Here is a 23,442-nt window from a genome sequence, read left to right on the forward strand (position 1 = left end):
GCCCACTACTAACCCGTCACAGTAACCCTGCTTGTGTTCTCGTTAGCGTGGCATGCACAACGAACGGCTAATTGCTCGCTCTGCCATTAACATACTAAAAGTACTGGAGACCAGAATGTGTCAAGTTGTTCATGTTTTGACTGGCCAGTTCCACATTGTATCTCTTCCACGTACAGAAAATCCTCTCTAGAAATGCCTGTGTTTTGTTGTACAGAGTTTGATTTTGTATTTGAAGTGGCTGCACTGTTGTTTGTCACAAATGCTCCTTCCTGTGTCACCTCCCACTCTGTTCCCTCCTTTTCCGACTCACCCTCAGTAGGCAGTTAATGGTGGGGAGAACTCACCCACAGCTCCCACGCACCTTTGGAACTGTAAATAAAGGCCCAAAGGTAACAGCAAAAAATGCAAGAAGAATTTGGGAACGTTCACACGATTGCGGTTTGTTCTTCTATGTGATACTGCTTCTGTTGACGATAGTAAAAATGACTAAAAAACATATCAACTGACTTTAAAAGTACTTACATTTTCATCTGTTGCAGAAACGGCAGTTTTGTAGTACAGTGGGGACAAAGGAGAACTGCTGATGTTAGGAAACTTGCTTTCATGGATCAGGGACTTATTTTAACACATGAATGTGAGGCTGAGTGCAAGGTTTAGGTTTAAAGTAGCCGCAGCAATTACTTCTTCATTGAACAGTGATGATGTTGGGGGTGCCACAGGCCCGGTATAGCCAAACCACCAGAACACCGGCTTTCAAAACGAGAACGAGGGCTGGGCAGAGAAGTCTGGAAAAGATCCCCCAGCTGCTGGCATTTCCCAAGTCCCAGCAGTGCCGATGGTCTGTTCTGTGCCCCCTGTGTGATTTCGTTCGCCACTGAAATGCCGTCTTAGCAGAATGTGGTACTTGCCCAGACTTGGGAGAACACGTGTAGCTCACAGCTCCCAAGAGAACAAATCCCGGAGTCCCGTGTTTGGGAAAGCCGCGGCAATGCAGGTGTGAACGCTGACCCATTTGTCGGTGTCACTGGACACACAATCGCTGCCCGTGGCGTGAGTCTGGCTCTGTGGGCACGTGCTGAAAATGTCAGACTTCAAGCTCAAGATATGAGTCGAAGCCTTTATAGGAGGCCTGTCTATGCCACCTGTGTTTAAATGCAAGGCATTTATTTGGATTCTTCATTGATTTAAGTGATCTAAATGATTTTCTATTTGGATCAGCTGCTGTGTTGTTGTAAGTCATGTCGTGGCATATTCTAGATTAGCTTTTCAAAATACTGACTTAATATTTTCAATTACGTCTTTTTTGAACTGTTAGGGGTTTTTTTCTGGTCCTACCAGGGTGGTCAGACACCAGAAATGCAACATTTTGAGCTCCTTCTTGGACACCTTGGTGGGAGCAAAAGTCTCCTCCCTTCAGAAGAGACAGAGAACATGATGTTCCCTGTTATACACAGGAAAGGGGTTTAATCTGCCATTTGGGTTAAATATTTTCTTCCTCTTGTGACGGTGCCACCTCTTGACACCACACATGTTCCTGTTGCTCTTGAAAGCCGGAGGTGCTGGTTGCCAGGCTGATGATTTAGGTGCCCATTTTTTTTTTGACCATTGAGCTTTGCTATGAAAGTCTGGGGCACCGAGGAATCTGATAATAAACTGTACTTGCTGTCTCCCATTCTTCAGAAATAAATGGGGTTTGTTATTATGTACAAGACTAAAAATTGTATGTGGGAGAAGCAACTCCTGAGGTTTATTTAGTTTGGTTTAGCCCGTTCGTGTCGGTGTGTGCAGGTGCACGTAGGTGCCACTGTCTGTTTGAAAAGCCTCTGTCGGTCTTTCCTTTCTGTCTCTCTGAGGAGCTGCCCCAGAACACGCTCGGGATGGGATCCCACTGCCCCACTGCTAAACTTGCTGTTCGTTTTTTGTGCAGACCCTAATTCCAGTATCCGAGAACCACTTCAAACCCCTTCAGAGCTTCTTCCAGACGCAGTGAGCAAAGAACTGCACAACCACCTCCTGCTCGATGTGGAGGACACGGAAAGCACCGCTCTGTGACGGACACTGACCTCCCCAAGGTTCCTCTCCTGCTGGGAAAACTATCGGAGCTGACAGGGAAAAGCTTCTTTTGACGATATGGCAAAACTGTAGAGTTGTGACTTGTGCATCACGGAGACAGTGATGAGCCATTCAGAAGAAGTTTAATGATCTGTGTCTCGGCAATGGTTTTCAAAATCTTGGATGGAAGGAATTAATTACTGCAGAAACGTGCATAGGAAGCTTAATTGCTGCTAATACAGACGGTATTAGCAGAGATTCCAAAAGAAAAAGAAGCAGAACAATTAGTTATTTAAAGTGCATGTATTAGGGAAATAATCTTTTTAATGTCACGGTTAGACTTTTATTTCTAGTTTGTAGCCATTACAAGGAGATGCCTTGCAAGAGACATTCCCTCTCTGATTTGCTGCAGATTCTTTTTAAAACATGAACCAAAAAACGCCCGAGTGCTGGTGGTGACTGCTGGTTCTGTCACCCCGTCACAGCCGTGGATGATTCGAGTGCCTTGAAGGACTGTCAGACTGCAGAAGGAAACTTACTGTATCTTTAATCATTTCACTGCTACTTAATGATCAGTACTTAATACTTATTTCATAGTCATTTGTATTAACCAAGCCTGCTTTTGTTTATGTGAGACTTGCTACTGTTTCAAGCTGAAATCATGGAAGTGTTTTTTGTGCTTTCATAGAAAACGGTTGAATTTTGAAAGAACTTTGAAACAGCTATTTGGATTCTTCAGTTGGGTGAACATTTATAAAATTAAAGATTGTCTTTTGTCATCTTAAAGCATTTATTCAAGTTTGTGAGTAACATTGCTACCAAGGGACAGGGAAGGTGACAGAGTTGTTCCCTCACGTGTTTCTGGCTCTTCTGAGGACTTCAGTGGACGCTGCCGGTGACAGTGAATCTGATCCGCAATGTGTAGATTGGTGTTAAACACAACTGAGTCTGGCTGCAAACCCTGTCTAGAGCCCGCTTCATGGAGTGGGATGGGATGGGACAGGCCACACAGTTTCTGCAAACGAGAGGGAGAGGAAATGGTCAGTTGTAACTTTCCTAGAATTAATTTATTAACCTGTGAATTCCTTAATACCCTGTAATACATTTTACTGAACTTACTAAACTAGACCTCAGGCTTAACTCCAAAATAAAACTGCATTTCATAAAGGCCCTGACAAGACATACTGCACGTATTATAGTTGTGATCCTCTTGATGCCCTAGCTGGAAATCCCAGTGGCTGCCCAGTTGTTCCCAGTTCAGACACTGAACCAGGCCCCAGCACTGGAACAACCCCCTCTAACTGCAGATTTGCTGTTAGGAGCCAACAGCTCTAGTTCTGTTACTCAAGGTGATGTTTCAAACTGTATGCAGTGTACCTGAGTCCAGGGTAGGCTGTGAGGGACTTAAATATATTCTCAGAAAATCTTCTGGACTTGCACATTCTTCAGCATTATACAGAGAGTTAATTGTCTCTGACGGGATCAGCAGCTCGGGGGCAAGAGTGTGCACGCTCTCCAGTGTATCCTCACTGTCATCCTGGATCGTAAACAGCATATTTCAGTGCAGTGACAGAGCACAGGGCAATGGCACAGCTGAAGGTGAGGAAATGGGTGTTTCACCCCCAAACCCTCTGTCCCTGTCCTGGGAGCGCACAGCGATGGCATCGGCCTCAGGAGTCACTTCCACTCGGCTTTAAGCTGTGGTGGTGCAGTCAATTAGTTCAAATGGCTGCACAAAATAACCCTGCGGAGGTCTGGAAAGAAACTCAGCATAGAGGAAGGAGGTTCTCTAATGCTGTAACACTGCTCTTGAGATCCCCACAGGTGTAAACACTTTGTAAACTGTTTGGGAGCCGAGTGTGGCTGCTCCCTGCTGCAGGGGGGTTCTGTGCCACACCAGGCACGTGTCTCACCGCCTGGTTATTTGGGGTTACCTCAGAACTCTGGACACCGGCTGCCAGTGTGAGCAGGAGGCCGAGCAGCTCCGCGACCAGCTCCGCCGTGGGCTGGGGCTCTGCCGTGCTTTGTGGGGATGTCACGGGAGGTGTCACGGGAGACGGCGCCGCGGCCACGTACCAGTCTGGGAACAGCCTGGTGGGGATGTTATGGGCCACCACCAAAACCTTAATTTCCTGGAGTAAAGCGCTGTGTGGAAAGAGAGTGAATTCCATCCTAAAGCATAGCATGGAGGGGGTTTTTTAGTTTCATTAAAAAAGAGGCGACTAATACTCTAATTTTTGGAATTCCAGTACATGCACGTACAAATGTTGACAGAGCAGGGTACAGAAATAATAACAGCCTATTCCCAAGGATGGAATGTTCCTGTTTTCTGAACCCTCCGCAGGCTGTTGACAGTCGCTGGTGTCCTGCAGATGGACTCCGGTGCGAGGGGGCAGGAGCTCAGCTCCTCTGACCAACAGGCCCTCAATGGGAGAATAAGAGTTTGATATAATCATAGCCAATGTTCAGTTTAACCCGAAGGAAGCATTTTACCACTCTGGCTAAAATTTTGTTTCATCAAAGTGGTATCAAACACTCACCCATGACCTTGACTTTGGAGAGAAGCTAAATCTTGGATGATGAGATGGATCGTGCTGCTGCAAGACTGTAGAGGAAAGGGTAGAGTTGTTACAGCATTGCTTATTACAAATTAATTTCTGAATATAAAGATAACTCATCAGCTGCCCTGCATGGTATTTCCCTTTGAGTCCCAGGCGCTGAGGACAACGCGTGTTGTTCCTGTTGGGTCTGACGGAACGCCATTGATTCTGTCAGAACGGGGCTCTGGACAGTTATCCGGAGCACTGGCTGCAGCAAATCCCAGCGTGAGTTACCGAGCTCACACAGCGCTATTCGGGTCTCCCAGCCGCCGTACGGAATACATGTTACACATCGCAGTCACCTGGAGCTCAGCAGCCCGTTTGTACCGGGATGAATCAAGGTTACTCGATCCCACCGGGAATTCCTGTAACTCACCTCTACCACATGACAAACGTGGCTGGAATAGACAAGCAGCAGACCAGAGACTTGTTCCCTTGCACGGTCTTCTAATGAATTTTCAAACAATCCTCGGTGATAACCTTGTTTCAAAAGCAAAACTGGCAGTTTGTCAAGCGGTTCACAGCGATAGTTCAGTAGTCAGTGCAGTGTGGTCTGTTCTGTGTTCTCTGCTGCCACACACAACGTTAAACTATTGCCATCATGGGAATCTCTTCTTGACATATGCACCAATGCAGTTCACATGAACTCCTAAAACGGCACCAAAACTTGGGATGTTTCAGTAGCTAAAGCCTATGAGTCCCGCTAGCATTTCTTTACAGATGTGGTTTTATTTTGGTGCATGTCAGAGGTTTTTGCAGGTGCAGCTGGGCCCTTGGCTCTGCTTGACACTGGCCCTACCTGATACAGGTGTTTAAAAACCCAATTGCCTTAATGTATCACCTCATCAGACAAGAGATTTGGCAAACCTTAGCTGGCTGGGAAAGTCACACTGAAAGTCGGTTGCAAGAAAAGTATCAAACTTCAAAAATTAAGTCTCTCTCCCTTAGGGTTTCTAGTAGTTGTGTTTTATTTGTTTAGGAAGGATTCCCAAGTGACAGAACTCTTTATATGGTTTAACAAAATAGTATTTTCTTATTTTATGGGCTACTACAAGGCTTGTATTACCGCTCCACGCTGCCCGTTATGCAACTCCATGCCACACGCTTTTGTAGGTGATATTTGCTACGATACTTAACGTATTTATGGCATTTTAGGGCAGATGACCATGAGATGCGGGACCCCCGGTGGATCCTCGCCCCGCACCTGCGGGAATCGTGACAGCGGCTTCGTGAGGTGACAGCGCGGGGCTGCGGGTCCCCCTGCCGGGCCACCCCCACCACCCACCTGCCGCCTCCTCCGCCACCGCCCCCGGGCGCAGCCGGGCCAGCACCAGCAGCCTGTGCAGCGGGAACCGGCCCTGCGGGAGCACAGCGGGACGGGGCCGGGCCGCTCGCACCGCCCGGCCCGTGGGGGCAGCCCCGGCCCCGCCGCTCCCTGCCCACCTGCCCGGCGCGGTCCCGCCGCTCGGCCAGCAGGTTGTGCCGCCGCAGGGCCGGGGGCTCCGGCGAGTCCGGGCGGCTCCGCGCCGGGGGCTCCTCCGCCATGGCCGGGCTGGATCCCCCCCGGGCACACACGCCCGGCGGGAGCGCTCGGTCTTTGTTGCGTGTCTGTGGAGCTCCACAGAGCCCCGGGGGAGGGGAGGGAAGAGCACCGCCCGGCCCCCCGATGGACGTTGGATGCGGGGGTGGATGGTCCCGCCGCGGGTTTCAGCGCACGGACGAGCTGCGGGGCGGCCCGGAGGGGCGGGAGTTCCCAGCTCGTCCCCGGGGCTCTGGGCTGGTGTAGCTGGTCCGGGTGTCCCTGGCGGCGTTTGGGGAAGGTCCAAGCCGGGTGGGGCCGTGTCGGCTCCTTGTGCAGCCCGGGGAGGCTGCAGCGCAGGCGGCAACGCCACGTAACTGAGCACAGCCTCCCAGAAATGAAACTCGCACTGGTGGCACCCGCGCTGCTGCCCCTGCACCCGCACGACGCACAGGAGCTGAACCAAGCGGGAAAGACGTGCTTGTAGCTGGGTATAGAGACATCAACAGAAACAGAATCCAGACCTCCTGAATTCCAGGCAGTGCTCTAACTCCAAATAGCATAATTAAATATTTAAAATAAGCAAACAAACCTCTTCTGCCTCCCTTAGCTCTCTAAACCCATCTCATTGCCGGTGTTGAGCACTCAGCACCTTTTACAGCCAGAACCCCATTAGAAACAAGGAAAGGATCAGGGAGAAGGGTCTTCTTAAATAAAGAAATAAAATTTAGAAAGCATTATGAATTACATTAACCCTCTGCTAATTCTTATTATTTACACCAATTAAAATTAGTTGATGGTGTCTGGAGTCGAATAGCTGGCTGCTATGCGAAGTGGGCCCAGAGGAAGACCCCGGCGCACACACACAGCAGCAGGTTGATGTTCAGCACGTGTTTCACGAGCGGTTTCTCCTCCAGGGACGCCACGGGCAGCGGCTTGGCTCTGGGCGATGCCGCGTTCTCAGCGTTCTCCTGTCTGCGCTCCATCCCGCAGAGCCACAGAAGGGCTGTCAGCAGCTTCGAGTTCCCTTTGGTGTTAGTCGCACCTAGAAAGACAGCACATAGCGAGGTACAAATCTCACTAGCGAAACACAGCCCAGGAATTTATCAGTGTGGCCTGGACAAAGGGGTTTGATGCAAAATCACACCAGCGTTCTTTAAATGACTACATTGGCTACACTGAGGCATGGGGAGCCCTCCAATGAGCATCTTGTGGGGCTGTAGTACCAATTTCATTCTTCCCCGGAGCTCTGAGCTCAGGTTCTACTGTTCCTGACATTTAATAAACAGCCACAGCAAACCAAAGCTAAAAGCTCAGCTGCAGCTGCTCAGTGCCCATCAGCTCTGGTCCGTTTGGGGTGAGTGCACACCACAGGTGTAAATGGAATTCTCGCAGCGCTGCTGTGGGTCAGGGCACACACCACTAAACACTGGGCAGATGGGGCTCATGCACAACCAACAAGAGACTTCCCAGCGGCTGGGAGAGCTGCACAGTAACGCATTAGCTTACTGAGCTTTTCAACAGCTTTTCATAGATGAAAGGAATACACAGCAAAAGCTGCAGAGTTACATAAGCAGTGTCCCAGGCCTGGCAAAAACAAGTGATGATAATCATCACTGGAAATGCAGAATGAGTTGCTATGCGTGTTTGTACCTAATACCAACAAGTACAAGTTTTTAAAAAATGCAAATCCTCCTTCACTGATCTGTCAAGAACTCTGCCCAGGGCTCTGGGTTCTCCCTGATGCTAGAGTCGATCAGAAAACACCACTGAAAAACAGAAATGGAATTTCATGGAAATAATCGTGCTTTTCCTCCACCCTCCCCTTTCTCAGCCAGCTCTCCTTGCGGCGGGGGCAGGCAGCACCGGGCTCTAGTGCGGATAACGGGCACGGCTTTCTGTATCCCAGTCAGCTCCGTCTTCATCTCAGGCATATGAAATGCCATCAAGAGATGGGAAAGAAACTAAACTTCTGCTTAGGTGACACTGTCAGGTAAAAACCTTCCAGCATGCCCTGAAGTTACAGCAATCTGGAGGAAGCAGCTTTAACATTTCTCGTCTTCAAAGGCTTTACACAGTGCCTAGGGTTGTTAGGAGTAGGTGTTACTGAATACGACGCCGGAGCACTTACATTTATTATCATTTGAACTACTTTCAGGAGCAACGCTTATATCAATCTGGAGAGCGGGACGCTCGGCTTCACGCGCTCCTTTGGCAGCGTCAGGGGCAGGGCTGGCTGCCGGGTCTGTCTTGGCTGGCAGGTCCCCGCGTGTGAACCAGGTCAGCCGACTTATCTGATGGCATGAAGAGTGCTGTTAAAGAAAACTGCTTGCACGGTTGTTCAAAGGACTACCTGAGCGTGGAGCGGCCTGCGGAGAGAACACTGAGAGGGGCTGGAACAGCCGGGGGCTCAGCGGGCAGCGGCAGAAGTGATGGCTGCACCGGCATGGGGTGATTTTGTCTGGAGCGCGGGGGCTGTCGGGGCAGCTGCGCTTGCTGAAGGACATGGTTCCAATCGCTGGCGAGGTGACATTTCTGCACGGGACCATTGTGGGATACGGACAGGGAGCGGGTCAGCAAGGGAAGCAATAGAACGGAAAGTATGGCCTGGGAGGAATGTTTCAAAGAACCAGGGTTGTTGAAAGAAGAGAAGGCAGGTGGGAGGTATGATAATTTTCTTCAAATATGTAAAAGACTCGCTAAAGAGGAACGTTCTCAGTGTCAACAATAGTGTGGAGAGAAGGGGATGAGCACAACATGAAGCTGAAAAGATTGAGGTTCGAGATGAGGAAGAACCGCTGCTGGGAGGGCAGGGGAGCCCTGGAGCGGATCCCACACTTCCCCGGGCGCTCTCCCTCTGGGCGTTTCAGAAATACATCACGTTAGTGCTGTGGTGAAGCGAGAGGATGCGCTGGCTGTGTGAGCCCCGAAGGTCCCCTGGCCTCTCCTTTCTGCTATTAGTGTTTTCCTGTAGCCTCAGTTTATCTATTCCAAATAGTCAAACTGGCATAAACCTGTTCCAGAGCAAGTGCGCTCTCTGCCCTTGATTTCTCTTTTCTGCGAGTAAGAATGGTTCCTTTCTAAATTAGTAAGAGAGTTGATAAAGATGACCCAGAAGCTGAAATTTCTTGGAAAACAGGGGAAAAAAGCTAGTTTTTCATGAATTAAACATACATTTGAACTTAAGAACAGCTCTTTGTAGCATCTACTGTTGACCAGTTTCCAGGGCGAGAGTCTGGATTTGTGGGACCAAAATCTTAAAGGGCAGCAGGGAGCTGGAGCAGAGGAGGGGTTGCAGTTACAGGTTATTGCAAGTGTGATCGTAAATAAAGAATGAATGGAAACTTCCATTTCCAACTTATTTATCCCCACATTATTCCCATGGCTGTAGCGTGGGGCATCCCAGAAACTGTTACAAATAACAAAAAGCGACCTGAAGGGGTGACGCACCATTTCTGCCGAGGGGGGTTCTGTGAGCAGGCTGACGAGCAGCACAGTGAGGGTGGAGACGGCGGACAAGACCATGGAGAAGTAGAGATAGTGCATGTGCTTGACCACGGCCGGGCGTGGGTCGGTCTCGCCGCACCGCGGCTCGGGGTAGATGAAGTCCAGCACCAGGCGGATGACACCCAGCAGCAGCCCGGTCACCAGCCCCCAGAATGCACCCTGCAGATAGACGGGGAGGGTTAGGGAAGCGAGAACCACGTGTCCACCCAGCATCATAGAATCACGGGATGGTTTGGGCTGAAGGGACCTTCCCAGCTCCCCCAGTGCCACCCCTGCCATGAGCAGGGACATCTTCACCAGCTCAGGTTGCTCAGAGCCCCGTCCAGCCTGGCCTGGGATGTCTCCAGGGATGGTTCATCCACCACCTCTCTGGGCAACCTGGGCCAGGCTCTCACCACCCTCAGCTCAAAAAATTTCTTCCTCATGTCTGAATCTCCCCTCCTCTAGTTTAAAACCTCTTCCTCCCTTTTCTGCTTTCACTTTCAGCTCTGCAGTGCTGTCACAGCACCTGGGACCTCTCCTCGTGCGGTCAAGTGTGTCATTAATTTGGGTATGGAGGGGAAGGATAATATCATATAACTTCTTGTGCCAGAATACTTTCAAGAGTGATATTTGTGTCCTAGGTTGCCTTAGCCCTGAGGGTCTGACAGCTGCTCTCTGCCTCACCAAAGCCCATTTTGGGAAGACTTTACCCTTTACCCAGTCTTTGTGGAGAAACTGAAAGTTTTGTACCCCCTGATGCTATTTGGTTTGTCTCCTTCTCTCCCTGGGCTCACTGTGCCTTTTGTAGTCGCCCTGATGCTGATAATACAAGTCCATGTAATAAGATGATGACTAATTAGCCCCTAACAGGCTTCAAGCTTTGCAAAGGTCGTGCTGGAACAGAGCAGCACAGTCATGTCACTGCTTCTGAAATGCCAGCGGAGCCTTTGTAAGACAGCAAGAGCTGCAGCCCGGGGCGGGGGTTGGAACTACAGGACCCTCAGGGGGACAACGAGGCCACAGAGGGGACTGTGCTGAGCGCAGTGGCGTCATTACCTTCTCGTTTGCTCTTTTCCAGAAGCAGCCCAGGATGAACACCATTGCCACGGGGGGCTGCAGGTAGGAGCTGATGGACTGGATGTAGATGAAGAGCTGCCCGCCCTGGCCAGCCTGCACCAGCGGGATCCAGAGGATGGAGATCACCGTCAGCAGCAGCACAAACACCCTGTGCAAGAAAAAGATGCTGTTCCTGTCAGCTCAGACTGTGCCTTTCCAGTTTCCCAGCTAGCAAAGCTGCTGCTCGGATCTCTCGTAATCCTAAGGCCCTACTCTTGTTCTCCAACAAACCTGTGCAATATGGAGATACCACATCTGTGCAGGGCACAGGCCACGAGCTGTGCCCAGATGTGTCTCTGACACTCAGGCTCTGATATAACACACCTGTCCCAGTTCTCCATACCTGCCAACGATCATGAGCTCCCACTCGGAGCAACGAGGGCGGAAATGTTTCCAGAGGTCCATGGTGAAAATGGTGCTGGCACTATTGAAGATGGAGGTCAGGGAGGACATGAGAGCTGCTATCATCACGGACATCATCAGGCCCCGGAGTCCTGGGAACAGAAGAAGTGCAGCCACCCTGAGGAATCCCCCACAGCCCCACTATAGGATGTCCTCAAATTTTTCTTTAAACTAGAACAGACTTGAAAAAAAATGGTTTTAGCCTCAATTTTAAAGTGGCAGTTATAGGGAGGTGTTAACAGTTGATTATAATTGTTAAACATCCGCGCTTTGTCTCTCATCCAAGTTTGACTGAATCAGACCTCCAGACACTGGATCGTCACCCATCTCTCCTGTTGCATTCTGTCCCTTACCGCTGTCTCACCAAGCCCAACGTAAACCCCACTGCAATTACAGTTGCAGGGTATTTTCCTCTCTGAACTTCTTCCACAGACACCTTTTGGCTGATGCATCACCAGGCTCCTTACCTACAGGCAGGAGTTCTATCACCAGCTTAGGATAAGCAATATCAGAACAGCCAGACGGGTTGCCACAGATTTTTCGGCAAATTTCTGCATCTGCACAAGCCACCAGATCTAAAATAAGGAAAGGGGAATGAGAGGCAGTATTGCATGGTCACAATAAACCGACGTACCTAAAGAAGTTAGTTTCATCTGCTGGGCGTTCGGTGCACTGCAACCTTATAGTTAATTCAGTAAAGGCTGTTTCAGCTCCACAGAGGAGGCACAACCAGTAGTGACAGATCAAGGGAGCAGATCTCTCGTTCAGCACTTACCTGGGAAGAGAATCCGGCTGATCATGCCTGGCATTACCATCATAAAGAGGGGCAAAATTTTCAAGTAGGAGGTCATCAAGGAGCCTCCTTTAGCATGAGAGAGGTTTTTAGCAGCAAGGGACCTCTGAACGATGACCTAGAAATTAAGAAATGTGTTTGGTCTGCTGTCAGCAGAGAGGAGCTCGCTGAGGACCATGTGGTACCGGTTGTGTTCACGTGTACACCTCATCCTCCTCTAAACTACTGAAATCTTGGAAGGGTCAACCCAGAGCTTGGCTGTAGCTTTATAATTCTTGCTTTGGATCCTGCATATCTTACAGAAAAGTAGATCTGAAAAGCACTGCTTGTGTCACCACATCTGAGCCTTGCCTCTGCAGGATGCCGTGCTGCGGCATCTGCTCCTTAACTAATCAGACTGAGGCTTGGAATTTTCTTTTCTTCGTTTGTTGGGGACTCCCCTGAGCCGCTGAGCCTGCCTGGTCAGCAGCCCCCCTGACAAAGCAGGACAGAGGCTGAAACCAGCAGAATTAGACAAAAGAGCAGTACAAGAGCATCAGGAGGTGACTTAGGGCTCTCGTCTTGCTGGCTCCTATGTTGTCACTAGGAGGGGTGGGAGTCAGACCCCTGGAAAGTTGAAGGAGTGGATTCACAGGTGGTTCACAAGAAGTGAAAGGCTTAAGTTTTAAAAAAATAATATCTTCATAGACTGGGGTTAACTGACAAATGCATTCTTACCCCTTTATACCTTGAAATGATTCCCAAAATCTAGTTGCGCATAGCAAGTTTGGCATCTTTAGGATTGCAACCATCAGATTTTACCGATTTCCTACCAGAAATAGTAAACCAGTCCAGGCGAGTTTGCAGACCCTGGGTTTGTAATCACATCCAAACAACCAGTAACTTTTTATTGAAACCGAACAAAGAGATGAGGAGCAACCCACCTGATCTGTACACCAGTACCACAGGGACGGGATGGTCATTCCCAGCAAGACTCCTGGCCAGGGAAGGTCGGAGTTAACAGGGTCTCGGAAAATGTGAAAAGCGTCTTCTCTCGGCAGCCCACAGCTGCTGTTTTCCTTGCGGGTGCTGGGAATGGCATCAAAGTATTTTGTCTGCAAACCTTCAAGACCACCAACTTCAATAAAGCCTAAAATAGGTCATGAGAAGCAGATATCACATCTTCCTGGGTCCGTACTCTGATTTTTAGTCTCTGTAGTTTGCTATGGGTGACGCTTCACAAGTGTTCTTTAAAATTGGAAGCTATTGACTCTAACATTGGGGATGGCATTACACTAAAACTGCTAGCTAGGGAACATGCTTCTTCACTATAATACTGCTTCAGAACCTGTCTCTTTAGAGATTTTCTTTTTTTTTAATTATTTAGAGATTTTTCAGGGGGTACTCATGTATTCTTACCGCATAAAGAACTACTGTAAATTATTTGTACAAGCATCTAGAAGGCAGTTCCCAGAACAACAACTGAGCAATCAGCCCTGATGACCCAGCTCGTATGTAGTTCTTGGTAAAGCTTTTGTCATAGTTTTAGCAACAAAACCCCAGGGAAACACTCACTGAAGACCATGAGGGTCAGGGCCCCGATGAGCATGATGAAGGTTTGCAGTGCGTCGGTGTAGATGACGGCGGCCAGGCCACCTGTGAGAGCAGAGAAGCAGCAGATGAGTGAACGGGGTTTGTTCTGTCAGAGCATCTCGCGCTTTGCAGCGGTTTTGGACGAGCAGCATCAGCCGAGACCCATGCCCGGCATCTTCTGGCCGTGCTGGGGGCGATTTGGCCAGTTCCTGTGCCTGACACTTTGCCTGAAATTTTTCATGTTTTGAATCATAATGAGTCACCATTTTGTCACTAAAAAGCCAAAATCCAGTATTAGTATTTCTATGGGAAATACATGAAAAAGCTCCGAAACAAAGGCTGAGCTGAATAAGAAGAAAAAAAGAGGGGGGGGGGAGATCTTTATAAGCAACATCACTGGGGTGAGCACTGGGAAAGAAGGAACCTTCATTTGTTTCGGATTTGCTGCTTACGCCATGCATGGCTTTTTTCCATTTGGCCGCTCCTGAGCCCTGCGAGGGCACCAAGATTGACAATGGTTTCCGCATTACACGGCTCATTGTTGTGTAAATCACTCATACCTCCAAAAAACCCGGAGGAAAAACATCTTGTGCAAATGCCTGGAGCGCAGCTTCTCCTTAAAGCAGAACCGACACGCACTCATACCTGGAGTGGCCTTATGAGGGGGATTCATTTACTCTTACCTGGAATTTTTTTCTTAATAGGTGAGCTGTTAATTGCTTTCCCCCCACCCCATTATCCACATTATCCACTCATGGCAAAGCCAGATGGTGTGGGGAGAGCAGGACTCGTGTCACAGCTCCGCTCCTTGGGCAGGGGCTGTGGTGGGATCTAAGCCTCGGCCACGTACCCGCCACGGTGTAGACGGCCGTGACGGCCAGCAGCCCGGCCACAGCAATGTAGAGGTCCCAGTGCAAGGCTTGCTGAATGAAGAGGGCCCCAGCGTACATATCAACCTAGAGAAAAATGATCGTTATCACAGTTGGCACGGTGATATGATGATGAGCATGAACACTGCGCTGACCAAGCCGTGTCCTTCGGTGGGACAGACCCATCTGGTTTGTAACTGTTGAGACTCCCCACAGCGTTTTCTCCACCTGGCACATCCCTCTGCAGCCCCAGCTCCTGCCCCCCCTGCAATGGCACCAGGCTCAACTCAGCATTCAGGCAGTTTGTCATGAGTGGTCCATGGAGGGGCAGGGAGGATGACAATGGAGCTGTCCCCAGAGCAGTGGGGCATGCACAGGGCTTGGTGAAAAAGGCATTTTTGGGGGTGAGCTTGTCCCTTCCATGGAGCATCCGGGAGCTGGTGGGGAGAACTGGGACCAGAGCACCCGCAGTGCAAACCCCCAGCCAGCCCCAGCACCCGTTTGCCATGCTGTGAATTCCTCCTGGTGACACAGTGACAGCGAGATCACAGGGAAACGCATCCTCAGGGCTGGCAGCCAGCCCTGACTGACGAGCTCTGTGGCTACGGGAAAACACCACGGTTTAGGAGAGCTTCAGGACAGGCCGAGTGCAGACCACAGAATGACAAACAGATATAAAAGCATCTCGGGTACAGGACTCGTGTTATCAGAGGTGTCCATCAGTGGCTCCTTGGTGCCACCCGAACCCTGTGATTTGCACCGGTTCAGAGGGGACATGGGCGAGCGGGTGTCAGACACCGTGTCCCACCCGGCCCTGTACCTACAGGAAAAACACCGGCAGGACTTGTCTGATTTCACAGATCCCTGCACTGCTGCACAGTTAATAAACAGCCGGTGCCATGTTGCACAAGGGTTGATTCAGTTATTTATTGAAGGCACTACATCAAACAGGTGCCGTAAATCATGAAGCTCTTTTCACCTAACCACATACCAGCTCCTACGTTCTTGTTCATCCTGCACAGAACAGCATTTAGCATCTGTGCAGGTGATAAATGTGCAAAGGGAGGAAACTGGGTGAACTGCCAGGTGTACCAAGCATAACAACAAATGCATCCACACTCACAGCTCAGCTTTTCGATGAACTATTGCTCAGGACATCAACACTGAGCTTTCCCTCCTACTGTAACAAGCGTTCAGATCCTTCACGTTAAAAAACCAAAAAGTTATTATTTTTGTGTGGGTTCTCAAACAACTGTAGTCCAGCTTCCTGAGATATTGTGATAATACACCCTTTTCTGCTAACGTAGGGAAGGGCCAGCAGTTGCATTTCTCGGCCTCACTGATCAGCACGTGTTTCCAAAGTGAATTTAATTCAGTCTGTTTCCATGTTTTTTTCTACTTACTGATATTTTGGTGAAAATATAGATGAACAAGTAGAGAATTGCCAGGAACATCTGAATTCTTTTGCCTCCAAAACGTTTCTGCAGGTACTCAGGCATGGTAGTGACCTACACGAGAGACGTGTCAGAGCCGGTGGGACGCGGCCCCTCCAGTGCCCAACAAGCCGCTGTGGTTTGCGCTGGTAAGAGACCAGAACAGCTCTGCCATTTGTGCTGTGCTTGGATTTGGTTCTCAACTGGCTCCTTAGGCCAGCACAACAGTTTAGCAAGCACTGATTTAGCTGTAATGCTTGGCTCACTATAAACTGTGCTGTGAGAGCCTCTGTCCATCCCCTCAGGACACAGAGCAACTCTACTCCATTGCTGGATGGTGGAATGGTCTGACCCCACACCTGAGCCCCCAGTTCTGTCTCCAGCAGCTCTCTTTCCCTTTAGCCCAGGCCACCGGAGCAGCCAGGTGCACCATGGAGGAGAAACTCAGGTGCAGCAGGAGATGATTAAGCCCACAAGCCCAACAGGTGGTTTAAATACCAGCAAATCACCAATGGGCACAATATCACGTCTACTTACTCCTGCTGCTATGTAAATGGGAAGGAAGAGCCAGGCCAGCACCAGGACAGAAAACATCCCCTGCAAAGCAAATGGAAAGATAGGTGAATGATGCTGGTTATGGCTGTGGTGGGCTGGGTTGGTGGGGACACGGGGACAGGGTTATCCTTCAGGTGTCCCCAGCAAGTGGAGGTGGCTTCCAGCTCAGGAGCCTGAGTATTTGGGGCTGCCACACTGGTCCCCTTGTGTTGATATAATCCACATTTGTTGGCGTTGGAGTTTCCCTGTACGGCGTGAGCTACCGCACCAACTCACGTTCCACTCGTAGGCTGTTGCGGCGATTCCTGAGGCGGCTCCGGAGCCGGCCAGGCCAATGAAGTGGCCGCTGCCAACGTTGCTGGCAAACAGGGATGCGCCCACCTGGGGAAAGACAAGAAATGGGACTTGGCCATAGGACAGGGGGTGTTCTCAGCCTGGTGATGGGCAGTTTGGGGCTCTGGTGCACAGCCCCCAGTGGGTTCCCTCTGGGGGTGTTACACAAGGATGCTGTCAGCCCACTCTTTACTATGGAGAACATGAAACCCTTGTCGCCCTCTGACACCTTTTTTTCCTATGTGTTCAGTGGCTCTGGCACCTCTCTCCGGCTTGTTTCATCGTTCACTGCCTATCGCTCTTTTATGGGCATATTTAGGACCATCCCACTTCTAACAGCATCTGGTCTCTCGCAGAGATGCAGGGCAGAAAGCAAAGATAACCAGTAGAAATGCCAGTTCGTCAGGTTCCTACGTTAGTCTGTACTGACTCACTAGCCCAGCACAAATGAAACGCCCCACGTAGCAATGGGGACCACTCAGTTAATTCTGGAAATCTCCTGATCAAAGCATGCAATATCAGACAGGCTCTGCAGGGTTGGCTCTCGCATAGATGCAGGGCTGTGGCAAGTGCCCTGCAACAGGTCTGCTGCTGCAGTCTCGAATATGGGAAAAAAAACCACCACTATTTTAACTGCGTCTTTGCAAACCATGGAAGTAATTTCTTTTCTTTCTTTCTGTTTGGAGAAATAAGTTCTGTTTGGACAAAAGTGCTTTTCAGTCTTGCTGTAGCCCAGGGGCACAAGCAGTGTAACGATAAAGGTACTTACAGGCCACCAAACCATCTGTCCTCCGGCTAGAAAGTAGCCTTTGACAGTGCTGCGCTGCGTCTTCCACATGGACTGGGAAAGCAGAAAAGCAGAACAGGGGTGTCAGCAACCACATCAGCTGCTGCTCAGAGCATCACCCCGCGGGAGACTCTGTGCTCTCACCAGGTGAAAGCGAAGGGTTTCCTGACAGACCTGCGGCTGCTGCTGGGAAATGCTGGGGGACAAGAGAGCAGCAGACGAGGGAGGGGACAGACCAGGGCTGTAAGCCACGTGCAAAGTTTTCTATCATCTCAGCATCCTGATTACGTGTTTTCTGTGAGAAGCGAACTATATCACTCCAGATCTGTGAGGAAGATGAGCAATTTTGGACAAGAACTGCACACATCCCTGGTTATTAGGCACAGCCAGGAGAAATGCTTGATGTTGCACGTATTACACATTGACTCCTGTTCTGCAGAGATTTCGCGTAGTTTCATGCAACACCAGGAGAGTTATGCACCACATGTGCAGGGAGCAACTATTCATCTCCACCTTATGACAGCCAATTGTGCTTTTGCTATTACAAACACCATGCCAGAAGGATGTCCTTCTGCCTTAATTATATATAAACAGTATTTTAAATTTATGGAATCTGCTGTTGAGACCACTGCAGACAAGCACGGGTGATTTATAGACAACAATTCCTTCCTGGATGAACAAAACATTATTATTAGCAATACTTTGTACTCAGATGACCTCTTCCTTACAAGGGTTCTCAAAACTGTGGCAAACACTAGAGCTGAACAGCTCTCCTCTGGAGCAGTGAGGACACTTCTCCGGGCTGAAGTGAGGAAAAGAACCTGTAAACTCAATCTTTCCGCTTGTTCAGTTGAATCCAGTGAAGTGCAGCTGGATCCAAGCCAAAGTAAAATAATTTGAGGCCCGAACAGCCGTATTTTTCAGTATAACAGGGCATATACAAAAGCTTTTAATGATATCTGCTTACCCACAGCCCAACTGCGAGGACGAACACAAAGTAAAGCACAAGGACAGCGATGTCGATGGATTCCAGCATCTTCTGGGGAAACGCATCCCACTGGGGGGTCACAGAGGATGGGGTGGTGCCGGTGGGCTCCATGGTTTCTTATGCAGGCTGAGCGCTCCTTTGTCTTGATGCATATATCTGTTAAAAAATGACATGGTGATATGGTTAGGAGACTGTGTGGCAGCACTGTGAATGTGCTTATTGAATTAATCAGGGATTATCAGCTCTGTGACCCTGCCTTTGGCACTGCTCATGCTGGAGCTGTGGAGAAGACTCTTTGTCTCTGACATTTGCCTTTGTCCATGAGTCCCATTCCATGGTGTGAAGATGCTGTGGGCTGGTCGGATTTCCTTTGCAGTGGATAATTGTCTAAGTGGCGGGGAAATGGTCACACAGGAGAGGATGTGAAATAGCTGAAATAGCCAGAGGAACGGACTGTGATGTGGCACAGCCGGTGATGACAGCCTGTGGGTCCCAGTGCGGCAGCACTGTGGGACTGGCCTTGGTGAGAAGCTGCTGCCAGAAATGTGTCCATGAAGAGCTGTCGGGATGCAAAGACACGTGAGCTGCTGCAGTGAAGGTGGTGTTTTCCTCCTTGGCCACAGCGAAAGCTGGAGCCTGGGTGCAGGGAGTGCTTGGGGCTCCTCCGGAGCGTGGCTCCACCAGGAACGGATGCCGGCAGTGCAATCGAGCAGAGGGGCAGACAGACAGGATGAGCAGCGGGTAGTGTGCGCAGACGGTGCAGCCGCGTGGGACCAGCACCAAGGAGCCAGGGCTCCCTCCTGCGCAGCAGCCCGCAGAGGCACTTCCTGCGGGTGAGATACTCATATGCTTCCCACAGGAATAAAAACTCATTTTCTTGTCCTGAAATGCCTGATGAGGTGATGTGGCACCGCTGAGGGAGCCCTGCAAGGGCTGTCTGGAGCCCTCTGGAGCACCCCGCAGTGCCAAGCTGCTGTCCTGCAGCAGAAGGGACAGGATAAAGTCCACACAAGGAGTCTGGTTCGGTATCTGAATTAATATAGTTCCTCCTCGTTTCCTCCTTCTCCTCCCCTTGCCCAGGCTTGGCCCCACATTGCGAGTGGGGCAGGATGCAAGTGGCAGCCCCGGTGTGGCCGTGGCAGGGACAGGGCTGGCTTGGGTGGCCAATGTTGGTCACTGAGTATTCCCAGGCCAGCACTTCACTGCTGCACTCCAGCCACAGAGGAGGTTTGGGGTTATTTCTCTCACCCTGCTGAGCCGAGGAGACGGTTCCTCAGAGGAGGGGCAGAGCCAGCACTTGGTGTGGCCTCGTGGCCACCCCAGCTCTGGGTCCAACCCTGGTGTCACCAGGATAGCTGCGCTCAGTGTTTGCTGGTCCTTGTCCTCCTCCTGCCTCTGCAGCCGGCCGGGTCCTTTGGCCTCTCTTGCACTTGTAAAGCAACACTTATAAGCTCCCCACAGCCAAAAATCTGGAGAAGGTGGGGCGAAGGATGGCCTGCACCAGCCCAGGGCTCCTGGCTTGGATGGTCAGACAAGTGGCTGAACAAGTTCTTCCTCCGAACACAAAGCACAGACCGAAACAGCCGCCCCATCCCTCAGTCACATGTTTCACAACCACTATCAGCTTCCCTCCTTTGTCCATGTGTGGAGCTGCAGCTGGAAACTTCCCATAGCAAACCTGTGGCCTGAAGAGTTCCCTGAGGGGCTGCTCTGGGCACCGGTGGCACCGGCTGTGCACATGGAGCAGTGGGAACGGAGTCTCACATGCTGGGGATGCAGTGATGTCCCCGCCAGGCATTGGTTGGGGGACAAGCCCTGCCCTGTGTCCCACTACAGCCTGTCCTGCAGCACAGGGCTGCCAGGCTCCTGCCTGTGCAAAATCGTTGGACAATAAATAAGGAATTTCCAGCGGCTGGTACCATCCCATCACCCGCCTTCCACAGCTGGAGGTGCATCCGAGACATCAGTAGCCTCCAGCACAAGACCAGAAGATGGTACGGAGCCCTGTTCTGGTGGGTTGGCAGCACCAGGCTGGGATCAGGGACTTGCAGCATCTTGGAAGAGCCTTTTCTGTGCCTCGTAAAGCTCCTGGATCCAACTGAGTTCCTTGGGAGCTTCTGCCTTGTGAGAATGCGGGACACGGACAATCAGATCAGCGCTGTCTTACCTCTTTAAGAGCCAATATATCTTGGCTGCTGCTGAGTTTTTACTGGCATGCTTTAACCTCTAACTAGGAAAAGAAAAATAGGGTGTGGGATGCCAGCCTTGGGAAGTTGCTAACTCCGCTCTAACTCCTGCTTTCTCTTTCCCAGCTATGATATTGCTGGTTCTTTCCATCCCAAGACCCTTCCCACCCCAGGGCCCACAGGCGGGGATTGGTACTGGCTGTACAACCAATGCTATGGGCTCCATACGTTCTATCTCACATGGGATTCAGCCGCGCACATGGAAGAGCCTTGTGTCTGTCCCTTCAAAATGCCTGCGGATCTGGGGCAGAGCTCTGCAGGTACTTGTTGTGTTTGTCAGTTCGAAAATAAAGGGAAACGTGCAGGGGAAATTCCCAGGGCTGAATTCAGGTGCCTGGTTAAAGCTCCTCCTGTGGCTCCCGGCGCCGAGGTGAGGTTGGGCATAAGGAAAAATGCAGTAGAGTAGGTTGCTCTGACTTCAGATCCTAACTCTGCCCTGTCCCAGTGGAAATTTTGCCCGTTTTGTGAATTCAGCTCACAGCCCAGTCTCCCTTGGTTCCTGGCACAGGCGGCAGCGCTTCCCTCGCCAGAGATTGTGCGGAGGGAACATCGGTGGCATTGAAATGAAGCCACTGAAGCTAGCCCTTTATCAATGGTCCCAGCAGAGACTCAGCCCACGTGGGTCTTGAGCAACCCGTCCGGACTGTATCGCTCTAAATGCTTCTTCAACGGGGCTTTTTTAAAGCATTCCCAGGTCCATCCACCTCCTAAAGACACCGGGGCTGATAAAGCCCGGCATCGCCCCGGACACGCGGATCGCCCAGGGCTCCCCGACTCGAGGGAGAAGCCGAAAGGGAACTTACTGCGCTCAGCTGGGTCTCATTCTGCTCCTGCGCCGGGCACCACCGAGCCTCTGCCAACTGACAGGCAGCTTAAATATTGCCAGAGAATCACGATTTGCCAGCGGAGCTGTTAACAGTGTCGCAAGGAATGAGAAGGAATATTTATAGTCAAAGTTAAACTAATTGCCCGAAGTTACTCTTTCGGTCTCCCGTGGCTCTGGTGAGAAGTGTATTATTTTCATTATCAGGGCTCATGGGTCAAACTCCACAGAGTGCCATTCTCTTAAGCAATCCGCACAGCTAGAGAAGGGACAAGTAACAATAAAATATCCGTGCCGATGTCCTCTCAAGCTGACAGCCTGTGACACGGGGGAGCTGACAGCCAGTCCTGTCTCTATGTTTGTGCCTGAGCCTTACAAAGAGCAGAATTCATCCCTGGGCTGGGTTCAGAACTCATTTCTGAGGCTGTAGGTTAATCCCAGCATCGGGTCTGCCTTCAGCACCATCTGTCTGAAAATACCCGCGGTGGAGTTATCAATCTGAATTTTGCTGTGGGGGATCCCCTGACCACACGTTTTACTGACGGGTTCTCAGGTCTCTGTGATGCCAGGGGGGACATCCCAGCAAAGCCCCTGAGGAATGTGGGTCCTGCATCGCCGGCTGGTCCCCAGAGAGTCTCTGAGCGCAGGTGCTGCTTCTGTCTCACTCGTCATTTCATGCTGCAACTAATTGTGCTGCTTTTACCAAGGGTTTTGTGAAACTTTCCCCCTTCTCTGACAATCTCAGCTCTCACTTCACTTTTGAGTTTTCTAGGTTGACAATTAAGGCAAGTTAAATAAAGGCACCCCAGAGCCTAAGAAACCAGAAAGCAAAGTAGGAAAACCCAGTATCAGTATTTTACCTCATTGTATCACACTTGGCTTACAATTCTTACAGACATAACTAAAGGTCTGTGAATTTCATGATTGGAGAGGCTTTAATTTGGTCCACTAGAATTTGGGAAACGCAGATTTTTCTAAATTATGTTAGAAGAATGCAGATGTTCTAGGGCTTCAAATTCAGCATCCAGGTGCCTTGTGCTACCTCCCAGTCTGTGCCGCTTTCTCCGACTTCCAGCCCTTCCAGTCTGAAGCTGACACCCCTGTTTGATTCTTTGGCATCTTTCATGGCACCTAGAAAATAATTACAGATCATGGCACTTTAAATCCTTACCAAAATACTTAGAGGGAGGGTTCATACATGGTCCCACTTTAGCTTGGAAATGCCAGCTTGGTCCTATTTTGTCCCAGTCCACCAACTGGTACTGTGATTGTGTCTTCACCGTGACTTTCCTCAAGCTCTTCATTTTCTCTTTGAGGGCTTGTTTTCCCCATTTCTTGCAGGCAAGAGTGAAAATCCTCAAATAATCTGAAATTTGCAATGCAAATTGGGATCTTCAGGGTGATGTTTCCCCATCTCTGTCGGGATGGACATGGTGCAGCATTTCCCCCGCTGCCCCTGGCTGCAGCTGAGCTGTGATTTCCTCTCCAAGGACAGGCTTTCCCGTGGAGATGATGGAGGCTGACACAGACATTCTGTTCAGGCTGGGATGTGCAAGGCTGAAGGAGAGCACCCAGCTGGTACGGTGATTCTGTGAAAAATTACCTCCTGTTTGCAGTTATCAAGAAGCAGCAAAACAAGAGTGTGCAGTGAATGATGCCGATGTGTGTGCTGTGCTGCAAGGGAGGCTCGAGGACATTGTTTCTGGGCTGGTTTATGGACTTCAGCCCTGGCTGCACTGGACCGAGCGCTGTGAGGTTCAATGGCTGCACTGAGATCCCCAGAGCTACAGAATCACAGAATCGTTTTGTTTGGAAAAGACCCTCAAGCTCATCAACTCCAACTGTGAACCCAACCCTGGCACTAA

At 50.3% G+C, this 23,442-nt stretch overlaps 3 protein-coding genes across 9 annotated transcripts in view; 1 reads left to right on the top strand and 2 right to left on the bottom strand.

Moving 5' to 3' along the window:
* The window catches only part of ARHGAP17 (Rho GTPase activating protein 17), a 39,267-nt gene extending 36,429 nt beyond the window's left edge, over positions 1–2,838 (top strand). For 3 of the 5 annotated variants that reach the window (XM_065850330.2, XM_065850329.2, XM_065850333.2), the window contains one exon: positions 1,928–2,838. Coding sequence is in view for 2 of the 5 variants with exons in the window: in XM_065850329.2 (XP_065706401.2) it covers positions 1,928–2,052 (125 nt within the window). In the remaining 3 variants the exon portion in view is untranslated. The remainder of the gene's footprint in view (positions 1–1,927) is intronic. The other 2 variants (XM_065850331.2, XM_065850332.2) reach the window with 1 other exon arrangement.
* TEX47 (testis expressed 47) lies at positions 2,825–6,197 on the bottom strand. Its single transcript, XM_071814978.1, has 7 exons — positions 6,096–6,197; positions 5,938–6,010; positions 5,029–5,132; positions 4,593–4,657; positions 3,987–4,197; positions 3,430–3,601; positions 2,825–3,067 (listed from the first exon to the last, which is right to left on the bottom strand). Exons 1-7 carry the CDS (start codon positions 6,195–6,197, stop codon positions 3,030–3,032), a joined length of 765 nt encoding a protein of 254 aa, XP_071671079.1. The 3' UTR covers positions 2,825–3,029.
* On the bottom strand, positions 6,118–23,225 carry SLC5A11 (solute carrier family 5 member 11). Of its 3 annotated transcripts, none has more exons than XM_071815182.1 (16): positions 23,181–23,225; positions 18,488–18,664; positions 17,503–17,574; positions 16,677–16,781; positions 16,383–16,442; positions 15,816–15,920; positions 14,394–14,499; positions 13,526–13,606; positions 12,895–13,100; positions 11,954–12,089; positions 11,646–11,753; positions 11,120–11,270; positions 10,717–10,885; positions 9,622–9,837; positions 8,303–8,465; positions 6,118–7,216 (listed from the first exon to the last, which is right to left on the bottom strand). In XM_071815182.1, exons 2-16 carry the CDS (start codon positions 18,617–18,619, stop codon positions 6,996–6,998), a joined length of 2,031 nt encoding a protein of 676 aa, XP_071671283.1. In that variant the 5' UTR covers positions 18,620–18,664; positions 23,181–23,225; the 3' UTR covers positions 6,118–6,995. The 3 variants fall into 3 exon arrangements, with proteins under 3 accessions (XP_071671283.1, XP_071671282.1, XP_065706600.1); XM_071815181.1 differs by lacking the exon at positions 23,181–23,225 and adding an exon at positions 22,749–23,155; XM_065850528.2 differs by lacking the exon at positions 23,181–23,225 and adding an exon at positions 21,558–21,759.
* Positions 23,226–23,442: the final 217 nt, after the last annotated feature.

This window comes from Patagioenas fasciata, chromosome 15 (genome assembly GCF_037038585.1).
Source record: "Patagioenas fasciata isolate bPatFas1 chromosome 15, bPatFas1.hap1, whole genome shotgun sequence".
Classification (NCBI taxonomy): Eukaryota; Metazoa; Chordata; class Aves; order Columbiformes; family Columbidae; genus Patagioenas; species Patagioenas fasciata.